The 13,614-nt window shown below is 48.0% G+C and overlaps 1 protein-coding gene across 1 annotated transcript; it reads right to left on the reverse strand.

Moving 5' to 3' along the window:
* Window positions 1–568: 568 nt before the first annotated feature.
* On the reverse strand, window positions 569–8,922 carry LOC131258671 (protein takeout-like). Its single transcript, XM_058260030.1, has 4 exons — window positions 8,853–8,922; window positions 1,054–1,428; window positions 829–978; window positions 569–757 (listed from the first exon to the last, which is right to left on the reverse strand). Exons 1-4 carry the CDS (start codon window positions 8,920–8,922, stop codon window positions 603–605), a joined length of 750 nt encoding a protein of 249 aa, XP_058116013.1. The 3' UTR covers window positions 569–602.
* Window positions 8,923–13,614: the final 4,692 nt, after the last annotated feature.

A 13,614-nucleotide genomic window follows, 5' to 3' on the forward strand; every position in this document is an offset into this window, starting at 1 on the left:
ATTATCATTTGTTTGTCGAAACTGTCGGTTATAACACTTTGCATTCATCACAACGTAATATTTACACCTTAATCCTAGGCATGTGATGTCTGTTATCGTCTAGCGAAAGTAGTTTTGCGTACGAAAAGTTACATTTTGGTGGAATCCTAACTCAGGTTCGGTTCGAACGTGTTTTGTTTTCGTCTACAACTGTGCTCTTTACACTTTAAAACCAGAAGAGACTCTTTTGTACAATCGACGACTCGTTCTGTTCCTATGCTCTACACTTGAAGATGGTATGTTGTGGCAGCTCTGTTTGACGAGACTTAGTAGACATATTGTGGCTTTCGATTTGAGACGAAGAAAGTTTCTTTAAAAGAATGCGTGATTTTGGAATCCTTTTCTTCTGGCTGGAGAACTCTAAACGAATTCTGCACCTGCCTGGCAATTTTTCGAACCAAAAACAACTCGCAATAGAAAAAGAACACCTTCAAGGGGAATGGTTTTTTGATTCACACAGCTACGCTCCTTAGGGCTACTATGTATCACCTACGCTTTATAAGAACGACCTAACGCTAGTGGACAGGAAAGAAGACGTGGGATGGCGGGAAAGGAAGGGGCGCTCAGTCCTCCAGCAGCCACAACCGCGTCGGCAGGTTGGTGAAGGCCTCGTTCAGGAACTTCCGGAATAGCTTGCCGATGCTCTGGGAAGCCGCCGGTCTCATCTCCTGGATGAGCTCGTTCGCGTTCTGGTTGAGGAACTGGTTGATGGCCTCGCCTAAAACGAAATGGAAGCTCCACCGGTTAGTGTCTGAAACAGACAGCGATGACAGAGATTGTATCACTTACCGAGAACATTTTGCGTGTTGACGTGATCCTTCACCTTGAAGCGAGCGTTCTTCATGGTGAAATCGACCGTGATCTTCTCAATACCCATGAACGATTCTCCATCCCGTTCTACCGCTTTGCCGTAGATTTTTGCGATGGCAGTAATGTCCGCTGTAACGAAAGAGTATTGACAATTAGTTAAATCTTTGTCTCAAAGTTGTTGTTAGTTGCAGTTCATGTACTTACAGAACTCGGTCCAGAACTCGCCGTTCGATCGCACAGGGAGTAGAAGCACGTTTCCGATCACCTCATACTTGCCGCGCGTTTCAACCCGCGGGATGCCGATGCTCATGTCGATGCGCAGCTTCTTCAAGTCACTCCGCACCTCCTTGATGGTGTAGTTGCCAGCACCGAGCGCCACGATGTCCGTGAACAGCGCCTTTATCCGCACTGCGCCAGCGTTGTTTTCCATCGCCAGCTCTTCGATACGCAGCGGCTCCAGCGGGGGCGTCTTCAGTTCCGGCAGACCCCGGGCGACGTACGGCTTGACGAAGTTGAGCGAGTTGCGAATGCATTTGTTGATCTCCGGATCGTTTCGTCGGCAAGGATGAATGTACGAAGCTGTGGAGAGAAAAATCAACGGACAAACGAAACGATCGTTGAAAATGGTGTTGTGTGCGTTGCATTGCTTAAGGCGCGGGCGAAAATAAATCGAATACTGAGCGAAAAATTGGGATCGAAAATCGCCGTACCTTGGTGACTGGTTCGATAAATCTGTGTCGATTCAATAACTAAGTGAACCATAGCAAATTAAATAACCGGTTTATGGAAGGAAAACCGTAATAATAACCAACGGCAACCTTGCACACGTGAATCGCACTGGCGCCTTGTTACATTTGATGCGCTTTTGAAGCGTAATGGCAATGAAAACGTATCATAAAACCAAACCAACTCGAAGGTGGCATCCGGGAAATAACATATCCGTCTTTAAAGGGTGCACTAAGATTGGTAGCCTCATTTGTGTTTGCCCTAAGGGAGGTGTTTACGCTTTTTGAAATCTGCGAGTTGTGAAGTTGAATTTCCTGCTAGATGTTGCGCCACGACATTCGGCAATCCGCTCGAATGCAGGAGCTCCATTTATCTAGCATCAAAAGGTGCCACGGTTATGATAAATGAATGGCTGAAGAATCCACCTTGACGGACGGTGTTGGGCAAAACAAAATTATAAAATTGTTGCCAAAGGCCAACGCGACGCGGGTGTTGTATGAACATGCCCAAGTTCTTTTCATGTATGCCGGCATCCTTTGCTAAGCCCACTGTAGCCGAGTTGTTACTTACAAAAGGGTACGTTGTTGAAAACAAATAGAATCTCTTGGGAAGACTTGATCACGGATACGCGCACCGGTGTGGAGCATGTGAAGTGTATCGGATCGTGGCCGCTGCCATTGCAACATAGCAAGCATAACGAAAGCACTTTACACCCAAGGAGACACCACGCTTTTTCTCGCTGATGTTTTCGGGGGTGATTCGTTGGCGAAGCCAAACCGAAAACACCAGCGAGATACAGTTCACTTTCGGTGATAGCCAGTGAAGTGAGAAAAAATTTGCTCACTCCAGAAGAGAAAAAAAAGTTCTTTCGCTCTCCTGCGTCTGTCTTCTCTTTTTGCCAATTCTCGTGTCTTTCCCTTCTGTGGTGCTCGCACTGTGTGGATGTCGGTCAGATGGCTGTTGATGGTCTTACGAAACGGATGTCTTTGATGGCGTTGCTTGCTTCTGTCGTACGAACTTTTTTCGTTCCGCTCCCTCATGTGTCTTCGATTCGTTGCGCTTTCGGTGTTTCGAACTGTTTGATATGCCAGCCTGAAGTCTGAAAGGAGTAGTGAGAACAAAATAGGCTATTCCTAACCTCGGCTCCGGCCACGCTATAACCCCAATATATATCGTTGATATTTTGATGTGCCATTCACTTCAAAAAGTTATTTCGGAACGAACATAAAAATTAAATCTTGGTTTTGAAGACGCACAGTGAGTGACTTTTCCAAGTTGGTTGGCAAAACATTTTGGTCGAAAATTTTTCAATCGAGAAATCGTTTGCACATCATCTTGTAACTTGTGGATGCCAATGGCTGTTCGGGAACATTGCATTGGGCTACATTGGGAACATGTTTTTGTGATCTTGCCCGATAGCTTCCTGCAATCTAAATGTCACTCAAAAGTGCAAAAAATGTGCGGGTGGATTAAACATTGATCAAATCAAGTCAAATTGATTTTGTTCCACCTTTGTTGAAACATGAGCCAGTCCCGCAGAAAGTTATGAATGTATGAAGAAACGCGCATTGCAAGTACCCACGAAGCGAGAGCGCAATCGTTTTATGCTTTCCATCCTACGCTCTCGTATGTTGTGCTTGCGCTTTTAATGTGGAGAGGGCTCAATCGCGGCACCGGGCCTGTAGCGCGAATGCGACAGAGGGTATATGAGTTGCTGCTTCTCGCTCCGATACATGGGGAGAGGGTACTAGACCTCCGCAGAGAGAAACAAGCTCACAAGCTTCTATTCATAAGGCCCCGACATCGTACGCGTGGAAGCGAGAACACAACATTTGTAAGAGCGAAAGGCTATATTTTTGGTTCACTATCGCCGAAAATGTTTGGTTGGGCAGCGCGATCGCGAGCATTGCCGGTCGGGCGAAATAAAAAAAGAACGGTTGCCTTGTACGATACCGATCGGTGCAAGGTGAAGTTGAACGACGGCAGAGACAGAGAAAGACACACGTGTCGAATGACAAAGAAAGAGAAAGGAGAAGCGGTGCACCCCTACGAACGGGGTGTGCCTCTGCATACAAACACCCGCCCGTGGTGTATCGTTTGTCAAAAAAGGGTAACAAGTGGCAAATGGCCCCCGAAAACAAAAATAAATAAACCGATTGCAGCGTCGGACGGTGCGGTGTGGTCCGGTTGGGTGCAGTCTCGAGACGGTTGGCCCTGATACGGATTTTAAGGCAGTTGATGCAATGAACAGCGTTTGTTTGTTTGTTTGTATGTTTGTTTGTGTGTGAAGTTGGCAACATGGACCATGGACGTCAACGTCCAGTCCAGCGGTCCAGTTTGCCTCGATTAAATTATTTCCCGTACTTTCGTCAAACGGTAGAGATAGAGGGAAGCCCCCAACAAAGCGAGAGTATCCTGATAGGGGAACCAGTAATCGGGCTGACCTTGAACTATCTTTCCTGTTAACCCTAGACCCAGTTACAGTGGCGTTAATTGGCATGGGAAGGACCTTTGCGCCTCATGGTTACGGAGGAATTTCCAGGAAGTAAAAGTCTGGTGCATGTGCAATTATTCTTCAACCCCTATCCCTTGCAGTTGGACTCCAGGAGGAGAGAAAGAAAGATCTCGACGTGGTCGGCAAAACCAGTTCCGATAATTGAACGGTAGGAAAGTGAGATAATTATCGTTCTGCTGGTCGGCTGGTTGGATTATGCAAAGCAATGCCAGTGGTGCTAACTTTCTGCCTGAAGTAACGTGCTATTTCGTAGGCAGAGATATCAACTAGTCAACCTGGATATGGTTTGAATGACATCGAGGCTGGTGGGCGAGATATACTTCGGTATCGAAGGACTTGGGTTTGTGTACAATCAAAACTCGAACAAGGAAATGATTTTTATCTTCAGCGTGCTAATCGGCAAACCTGTTCCGCCAAATCGCTAAGAAACGATTCTTGATTTAGCTTACAGTCAAGCAAAATGTAGACAGTTTGACATTTGCCTCGAACCAACGGAGGTGTCTGCAGAAGATTATAGATCCATTTTTGTTCGTGTCACCGCACAGAAATGATCTTTCGAGTGCATTCGATTGCTAAACAGCCACAGAGTCATTCGCCACGGGACATACGTGAGGAGTTTGTGTCCTTGCCGGGCCCCTCTCTGCCAGCAGCCCCAAAAGTATGGCTAAGGTGTTTCGCTACTTTGACGGCATGATCTTTCTTCCAGCGTAGAACCATCGAGTGCCCTTACCTCGCCGAAGAGCCCGGCAACATCATGACACTACCCTTCGGAAACGTTCGTGCGAGTGTGCGTATGGCCTACCGATTCAGGCTAAACACCTGACCGTTGCGCAAATACAAAAAAAAAAAAACTGCGCTGCACTTTTGCAGAGCAAGGCGACGAACCCGACGAAACCCGCAGACGCATTTCTCGATCTCGAAGAAAGACACCATTCTTGATCCGAGCATGGACGGAGCGGTCCATGGTTGCGGCTTGAAATTACGCACGCGAAGGGTCCGTCGTGTTCGGTGGTGATCAGAACAGACATTGCGCGGACGAGTAATTAAAAGCAAACAACGATTTCGTCACACGCGTTGCCTTGGGCGCGACTAGTTGGAGCTGCTGCTGCCTTGTGGCGAATACCCCAAAATAGCATCCGCGGCTAAGCCCTCGCCGCCGGTAGAACAGTTCTGAGACATAACTCTCGGACGACAGGCAGGGTGGAACGGGGCCGTGGTAACTGGGCCCTTTCTTGAGGACAAACGGTGGTTTAGTTCTTGGAGTGGAGCTGTTTTGAACAATATAACCGTCACAAGGTGCGTTGGGAAAAAGGGGCGTGCGTGAATTTGGACCGGTGTGGTTAATTGTTTGTTGAATTATTTCCGTCCTTTAAGGCTACGAAGCTGTTGAGAGAATGTGCCAAATACTAACCAAAGTATGTGAAAACTCATTGTGACAATTGTTTATTAGTTGCCGTAAGAGCAGAACTGAGCTATGTAATGGGAAATCTATGAAATTTTAAGGACGAACTGACATATCGAAGGACTGATTCATTTCAATTCAATTGTTTTCTTTTTTTTTCTCACAATTCATAAGGTTCCATACAAAGTAAGGAACCAGCACTTGTTGACTCCTTCGTCGGGTTTCGTTCTTGTTTCAACTGGAAAACCGTTTTCAACTCAACTGGATCTCAAGACTCGTAGATCGGATGACGACAAACTGCACTCGTGTCCCAGCGGCCTCTGGAGTGGTTTGTGCCGCATAGACAAACATTTACCCACATCAACAACGCCCGGCATTAGCACTTCGGATCTGGGTTCCGACGGTTGTTGCCTCAGAGGGAGAAAAAGGTTGAAACGAAACGTAAGCAACGCGTCCCGGGCCTCGTGTGGGTTTTTGCTGAGTGACTTGCAAAAGTCGGCATTTTTGCTGCGCCAAGGTGCAGCCAACGCTTTCGTCATCCGAGGCCCAACCGAGTCCCCCCCACCCCCCTCCCCCACCCTACTGACCGGGTCGAGCCGGGTACTCCACCTTTCCCATCGAAATTCCGGGGCAACCGTGGCGCAGGCTGACTGTGGTCACTCGGTTTGGCAAACGGCACCGGCTGCGGTTTTAATGATTCATTCAGCAAGTTGCTGGCTTGCAAATGCTGGACTTGCTGGAAACCTTTCGAAACCCCGACCAACTTCCTGCCCCAACCTTGCTGGGTTCGTTGGGGCCTTTCTTCCACGTTTTATGCACCACCATGGGTCATGTGTATGTGTGTTTTGCCTTGAAGAAATAGCTGCCCTGGTAGTGGCAAAAGGGTGTAATGGTGCAGCGGCATCGAGGTCATCGTCGTCGCCATCGTTGTGGCCATTTCATCATCGTTTTACCATCCGTCACGGTTGTCAACTGTAGGCGCCTGAACGCGCCGATGATGGACGGCGTGGCTGCAGTTTGGTCGCTAGGCTTCATTCAACCGACCCAAACCGGACACATGACGTCTGGTTAGAGGTCATATTCGAGTGGAAGTAAAGAAAATTAAAACGGATACACGTACAAGGTGTGCAAGGTTGTGCTTTTTTATCTCATGAAATTTAATTGAAAACATTCGAAAGCGCAAGCAACCAAAGATGTTTAATAACCGCTAAAATGAGACAATAGATAATACCCAAAAATATATTGATGAACTAAAGTAAATCGGTCCGAGATTTACTTTCAAAAAAAGCGAACCAGCGAAAGGGAAAAGGAGAAAAAGCAAAATCATCATATCTCAACCAGCGTGAACTTGAACCGAGCTTAACAATGCGCGATGTCTTGAGGGCGCTTGCGTAACCACGGACGAATGTAGCACAGTGTGCGGTCACATCTTCATCCCAAATGGAAAGGGAAAGAGAGTCTCACGAGAGTTGGACGAGTGGCTTTGCTGCGGTATAAAAATGTAAACGATACACCTCAACCGGAGTGGAAAAGCGAACCAGTGGATGCTGCATATGGTTTGCCGAAGGCACGGGGGTTTACTTTTTCTTAACGATCAGCTGATGCGATCGCAGGTGAAAGAAAAAGTGACGGTAGAGAGAGGGCTCCGCAGTGGGAACGGAGAAGAGGAAAAAGAAACCGACCGACCATTCCTAGGGAGTCCAAAGGCAAACCGGTGTGAATGTCTCCAGCCCCGTTGGTTTGCGACGATCTTGCACCGACACAGACGGACGGGGAGGGAAATAGTCTGCGAAAATAGGTCACCGTGTCGGTATGGCGAGGAGGTGAAAATTATGCGCATGCCACTTGCGTAGACTGCGCCAAAACCGAGGGGGAAGAGATGCAAAGGGGTTTGTCCCGGAGGGAAGAGGGTGGTGTAGGGTATCTTGGGATCTACTTCAGTTTCCTTTCGTTCATCGTGCGGGTTTCTCACTCTTACTCTCGTACAAGTCGCACGTAGCGCTGTGACGAGAAGAAGGAAAGACTGCAATGCCCGAGCGAATGAACTAAGCGACGAACCCTTGTTTTTTGGTTGGCTTTGGTGGTGGATCTTTTTTCTTTATTAGAAATGTTGTGATCAAGGTATCATAGTATTTGTCTCGAGTGGTATGATCTTTGAAATCGCATGAAGAAACAACAAGAGATGGGCGCTAATTTTTAAACGATCATCGTAATGAATGGAAGCGGTAGTAAGTTTTTTACCGGGCGAGAAAAAAACTTTATCCAACCCTGATGTAACACCATCAATCGATCAATCGGTCAATCAAACACTTGGAAGCAACCAGGTGTGTCTATGGCCATCGCCCAACCAAAGCATGATGACACCGTGCACACTTTGAATGCTTCTGGGGCGGGAAATCAAAACACTGCTTCGGCCGGACCTTTGCCGGAGTGCTATTGCGCACACAAATAGAAGAAAAAAAAACAGAAACACGAGAAATACCGCAGTAGGAATGATTCGAAATTATCGCCCGCGGAAAAACCACGACGGGCGCACGCGCGTCAAGGAAATTGCCGGCATGCATAGAATGGCGGTTGGATGGCAAAATGCGTGCGAGTCGAATTAAAAGAGGAGTCGGTTCGTCGGTTCCGCATCGGGTCAGGCCACGGAATGGAGGAAGGTAACAGTAGGAAAAAAGGCCAGCAGAAAGGAAAGAGAGGCAACAACTTTACGGTGCCACTTTCGCTGGCGGAGGATTGCGGCACGACGCGGACGCGCACGCATACGCAATAGGGCGTGATTGGCGTGTTTGCTATCTGTTGTCGGGGTGGTCCACCTCCAGTTCGTCCTCCGATTCCACACCCTGCCGGACCGCGCGAGAGGCGATGCTTTTCAAGATCATCTCCCGATGGGGTGAGGAGGAGTCGGGTAGAGGAACACCTTGAACTCAAAAGGCCCAAAAAGATTCCCCATTGTGAGCATGCCGGTGACACAGTTGAAGTGTTTGGGAGATGGCCTTAGGTCCCCCTCGCGCGGTTGAGTCATCGAGCCGTCTCCTGGGGAGAAGAAATCGACGCTTTTGGGCGGACTCTGGAACTGGGAGGTTGGTGGCCTAACCTTGGCGTTGAAGCGTGGACTTTGGCAGCGCGGTTCCGAAATTAACAATTTAAATTTACCCAACACACAAAACTCGGAGGACCCGGCCGAGCAACGGACACAGTGAAGGTGGTAAGTGGTTGCGTTCGTTCGAGCCAACGATATTGTTGGAGAGATTCCGTTGAAGGTTGCACTTTGTTTGGTTGGGACCAACCGACCCAAAGCATTTGCAGAACAAAATGTTTGTCCGAGGGATGGCTGTTAAACAAGGAGTATGTACTTACGTCGTTCGTACAGCGCGCCCGAAACGGTCATCATCATAAGACTGCAGAGCAGCAAACACTGGACGGCCATCGTTGTCATTGTGAAGCTGAAGAAAGGAAGGATCACTACACCACGAACTCACACGATCACACACCGAGGCGCACGTACAACACCGTCTAAGGACACAGGAGGTGGCTCGCGCTAGTGTCCTTCGTGACCGCCGAGGTCACTGAAAGGGTTTAAACGGGCGAGGTGTGGAAATCCTTTTCTTTCGGGTGTCCTTTGGGTTTCTCAGGTTGTGCACGTCGATCAACTGTCAACCTGTGGTCGTAAACACTCTACCGAACACGTACTCCTTCGTACCCTGGACACGTGGAAAGAGAGGAAAAACAGCTTGCTTTAAAAACATAAACCTAACCAACGATTACTACGGTTCGTGGGCGATTCGTCATTGCGGGAAGAATAATGTTCTTGGTCCACGCTATCATAAAGGAAGGCATTAAGTGATTCCGCGCAGTGTATTATTATTGCAATCCCTGCCCTTTGATCGATCGAATGATGTCAGAGACAAGTAGATGGGCGTCAGAAGGTGGCCGGTTTGATTACCATCGGCTCCTAAAATGTGCGATTAATGGTCGTTTGAGTGCCCGATACTGAGAATCCTTCCCTTGCAGGGAGATTATCGAAACCCATTACGCCATAATCCGCGCAAGCGTTATGAATGTTCATCATCCGCGGCGCGAAGGTGACAGATGGGTGATTGTTTTCGTAGCCAACGACTCCCGGTTCTCTGTACGTGCTAATGGGGCACTTAACCGGTGCTGCAACCTCTCCTAGTTCGCCGTATCTCGTCGTTAATGCTAACCTCGGGTCTGGGGGTTCTACCCTTCCCTTTTGCCCGATCGATCAGTATGGTATGCGGTCGGTGGAGGTTAACACTGATTACGGTTGGACCGGTGCTGGCTCGTGTGTAATGTGGTCAAGATTTTCCATTCGTGAGCTCGCAACGCATATCGTGATTTATTTCCCCACTGTGCCTGCCTGCCTTCAGTCAATGACAATGATGCGTTTTTGGGAAAGAACACGCATTTATCGGAGAACATGCACGCGTTTATGCGTTACTTGGTGTAGCCTTCGGTGGCTAGAATTGGTCCTGGCAAGCTGCTAGCGCGTTGATTCTCTTTTGCATCTCGGGAGATTTTTATTTTTAAATTGTGAGAAATTCGTAAAACTAAATTAAAATGGTGACAAAATTGCAACTATTTACTTATAATTTATACTAAATGTATGTGTGTAGTTTAAAATGTACAATAACGGAAACCGAATTAGATTTGCTTGAACCATTCCAATAAATGTATTAGAGGTGGTCGGCAAGATCCTACCATTTTGAGAAGCATTTAATTTAACGCCAATAGGAGAAAAAGCCTTCAAATTCAGTAATGCTTTCCTTCGTTAAAAATTCCAAATGTTGAAAGCAGTAAACAAACATCTAACCCACGGCCACCGATTACAGACGATGGGAGGTGAAATGAGGCAACATTAGGATCGTCCGGGCTTATGTCGCAAAAGGTCCTGGTGCGAAAAAATCAAATACACAGTCGGTGTGTGTGTTTGGCTTCGCCACGCTGCCGACTTTCGGTTTGACCCAGTTCTTTCGCCCGATTTCGCTCCCATTTGCTGCGACGCCATCGGACGGTGGGCAGCAGGAAAAACCGGCTTCTGCAAGCCGAAGACACCGCACCAAGACTCCAAAACCCCGGAGTGTGTCGGGTCCGCTCGTTTGGGGCCATATGTGCAGCCCATGGCACGCTGTCAAAATGGCCCGGTTGCAGCCTCGATGGTTCAAAATTGGAAAAATAGAAGCAAACGAGGGGACGAGAGGGAGAGATGGAGAGTGAGTGTTGTAAGAAAAAAAAAAAGTTAACCACCAGAGGAAAAGCGTCCACAATCTCATCCCAACCAAGCGGGGCGGTTGAACGGAGGCGAACCTAAAACGACACACGAAGCAGCAGCAGCATCATCGGTTTCTTCTTGGGCTGTGCAGAAATTGAGAAGCGGACTTGTAACGTAGTAATTGAATTATATAATCCACCTCGGCTTCCCTCGTGGTGTGTATTATTCAATTTTGCATTTCGTTCCCCCACCCTGGAATGACGACACTTAGCCGTCTCTCCGCTCGGGGAACAGAACCACTGAAGGTTCGTTGTTTGATCTTCAGCTGTTGACGCATCCTGCCAACTCCCATTTCTTCTGCCACAAGCAGCAGCAGAAGCAAGGGAGCCATGCAGCGTGGAAGGGCAAGGAGTTGGACTCGGGTGGCAACCACCCGGTGGTACGCAACCGTTGGATAACATCAACACACACACAGACACACATGCGCGCGTCAGGGACTGTGAAATTCACTCTTCGAGGCTCGTGCGTGCGTCGTAAATGGCACTCCCTGGTGGTGGACCGATTTTGGGGCGCCCGTTTGCCATGGCTCTGGCCAAAAGAAGCTGCTGCCTTAACGCGACCACCTTAACGGTGGGCTGTAGGGAGATATTTGCACAATCCAGCGGGACGGTACCATGGTGCAACGACAGATTCCCACCACATGGCCAATCCAGCTTGGAGCAACCAGTTGAAGCACCTTGTATTTCGATCACGCAGTTAATGTTCCTTTCAACAACAAATAGTAACTAAAACAAAGCCACACAATACAGTTCGAGATTGTCACACCAAAGCACATTCACACACTCGCACAGCACACTAAGATTTTACGTTTTTCGATCGATCAAAAGTGTCATTTCAAAAGTGTCGTTAAAATGTTCGATGCGATCATTCCCTGGCCTTCTTCTTCCTCCGACGTTGCCATTTGCTACCGACTGGTGGCCTTTCTCCCCGCCTCATCCACAGGACCATCGATAATCCACAAGGCCGAGTGGAACGAGTTTTTCGCTTGTTGTTGGATGGAAGATGAAGAGCAGCGCCACGAAAGGCGGCAACGGCTGGTGAAATGGAATGGACCACAACAATCACGGCACGGTCGTCGGGTTTCGAAGCACACAGGAAGGGGGCAACGGGAGGGTGGAGAGAAATGGGGGGTGGATGGAGAAATCCTTCAAAAAATCACTATACGCACCACACAGCACTACACCGAAGCAACTCCGAGCAACGAATGGAGAAGCCACGATCCGCGCCGGGCGCTTTTATATGGCACGTGCTTTTTTTGCGTCTCGTGAGCTCCCGTGAAATGTCCGCTCTCCGTGCGTGGCGGAGCTTTTAGTGTTTTGCTCACCCAACTCACCTGATCGCGTTCACTACTAAGGTTTTCTTACTAAGCAGCACTCACTCGCCGTATTTAGTATCAAATTCTCTCGTTTTGAGCTTAACGTTTTATGAATGCTACTTTATGCACTCGGCGATATTACTCTCCTTTGTCCGAGTGCTCGATCGAGTTGCCGAAACGAAAGGAGAAGGGAAGAAGCCACTCACGAGCTCCCATTTATTCGCGAGCCGGTAAAGGCTAAAGGATAATCAGCAAAATGTGGTCCTTTTCCAAAACGGGCCCAAAAGAAGTTCTTTCTTGACGTATTGCCATTGTTTTCCAGCATATTTTTTTTCTTTTTCCGGCATGATTGAACACCGATCCGGTGCGGAAAAGATTTATCGATCAAGTGATCGGGGTGGGAGAAAATACGATAAGCAGGGTTTGTGTCTTGCTGTGTCGCGCAAGTTCTTTGTACGTGCTGGCGTTGCGTTCTCGTCCAAGCAGGCAGTTCGCTGGATTATAAAAGACCGGTTCCAATAGTGGCATTTAACGTAGCGCATATTCCTGCGAACCGTAGTTTCCGTAGTTTATTTCTTGCTACTCTTACTCTTTTCCGTGTTTTATTGTGATATTCGGATGGACGATAATCGATGAAGGAATCATCGAGAATATGACAACGAGTTGATGGGCTGAAAATTTTCGTTGACAGAAGCATAAATCAGGGCCAGTTTCGATTCTTGCATAGAGTTACAACAATAACAAAGCCTTTTTCAGATGCTCGCAGAAGTAGTAAACAATTTCCAAACGCAGAGAAACGCCTTCGATTGGCTCACGGAGGAAAATATCCGCTTATGCACGCGTTGCCGCGATGGCCGGATCGTTGTTTCCGGCCGTTTCTATACCTTCTCCCTCCCCCAAGTGGACCGTTGGTTTGCGATGCAAGAATTCCTTATTAATTTACATCACCCACGCCGAAACAATACCCAAACGATTCCACTTAGGCGTATTCGATTATCAAAATCGCTCCGTTGGAAGTCGTCGAATGAACCGCAGCTACTGGCGTCATGGTTTGTTGGTCGGAACGGTCGAATTTATTGTCACGTTCTGGCCGGTCCAATTTCGTTTCACGGCCTAAGCCGATAATTTGGTATGGTTCAAGGCTCGCACGCACCAGCGCTCGACCGACTCGCGGACTAACACGTTATCAACGGGATGAGCGAAAACGTGCGACGAGTGACGGGGCGGAAGAAGTGGAAGAAGCGCAAGAAGCGGAAGTGCATTAAGCGGACCGGGGCGGATTTCGAGGACGATCGCTCATTACCATACCGGAGGAGCATGTTGCGAGAGATATGTAGACGAATGATAACCTGTTTTTGATTGAAGATTCTTCTTCAGTTGCTTCGTGTAACTCTTCCGAAGAAGTATATTATTTTTTATCGGCTCGTTCGGATTCGATGTTCTTATGGTTTTAGCTCAACAACATTTTAAAACATATCTTTATTATGGAGCTTAAACTGTTCAACTCCCTTTCA

Source organism: Anopheles coustani, chromosome 3, assembly GCF_943734705.1.
Source record: "Anopheles coustani chromosome 3, idAnoCousDA_361_x.2, whole genome shotgun sequence".
In the NCBI taxonomy this organism is placed as follows: Eukaryota; Metazoa; Arthropoda; class Insecta; order Diptera; family Culicidae; genus Anopheles; species Anopheles coustani.

What these genes read in the sequence shown, in the direction of transcription:
- LOC131258671 (XM_058260030.1), bottom strand. Translation starts at nt 8,922, where the DNA reads ATGGCCGTCCAGTGTTTGCTGCTCTGCAGTCTTATGATGATGACCGTT. An exon ending in GGGCGCGCTGTACGAACGAC is followed by an intron (nt 1,429 to 8,852) that starts GTAAGTACATAC and finishes TTCTCTCCACAG; the next exon opens with CTTCGTACATTCATCCTTGC. An exon ending in CAACACGCAAAATGTTCTCG is followed by an intron (nt 758 to 828) that starts GTAAGTGATACA and finishes ATTTCGTTTTAG; the next exon opens with GCGAGGCCATCAACCAGTTC.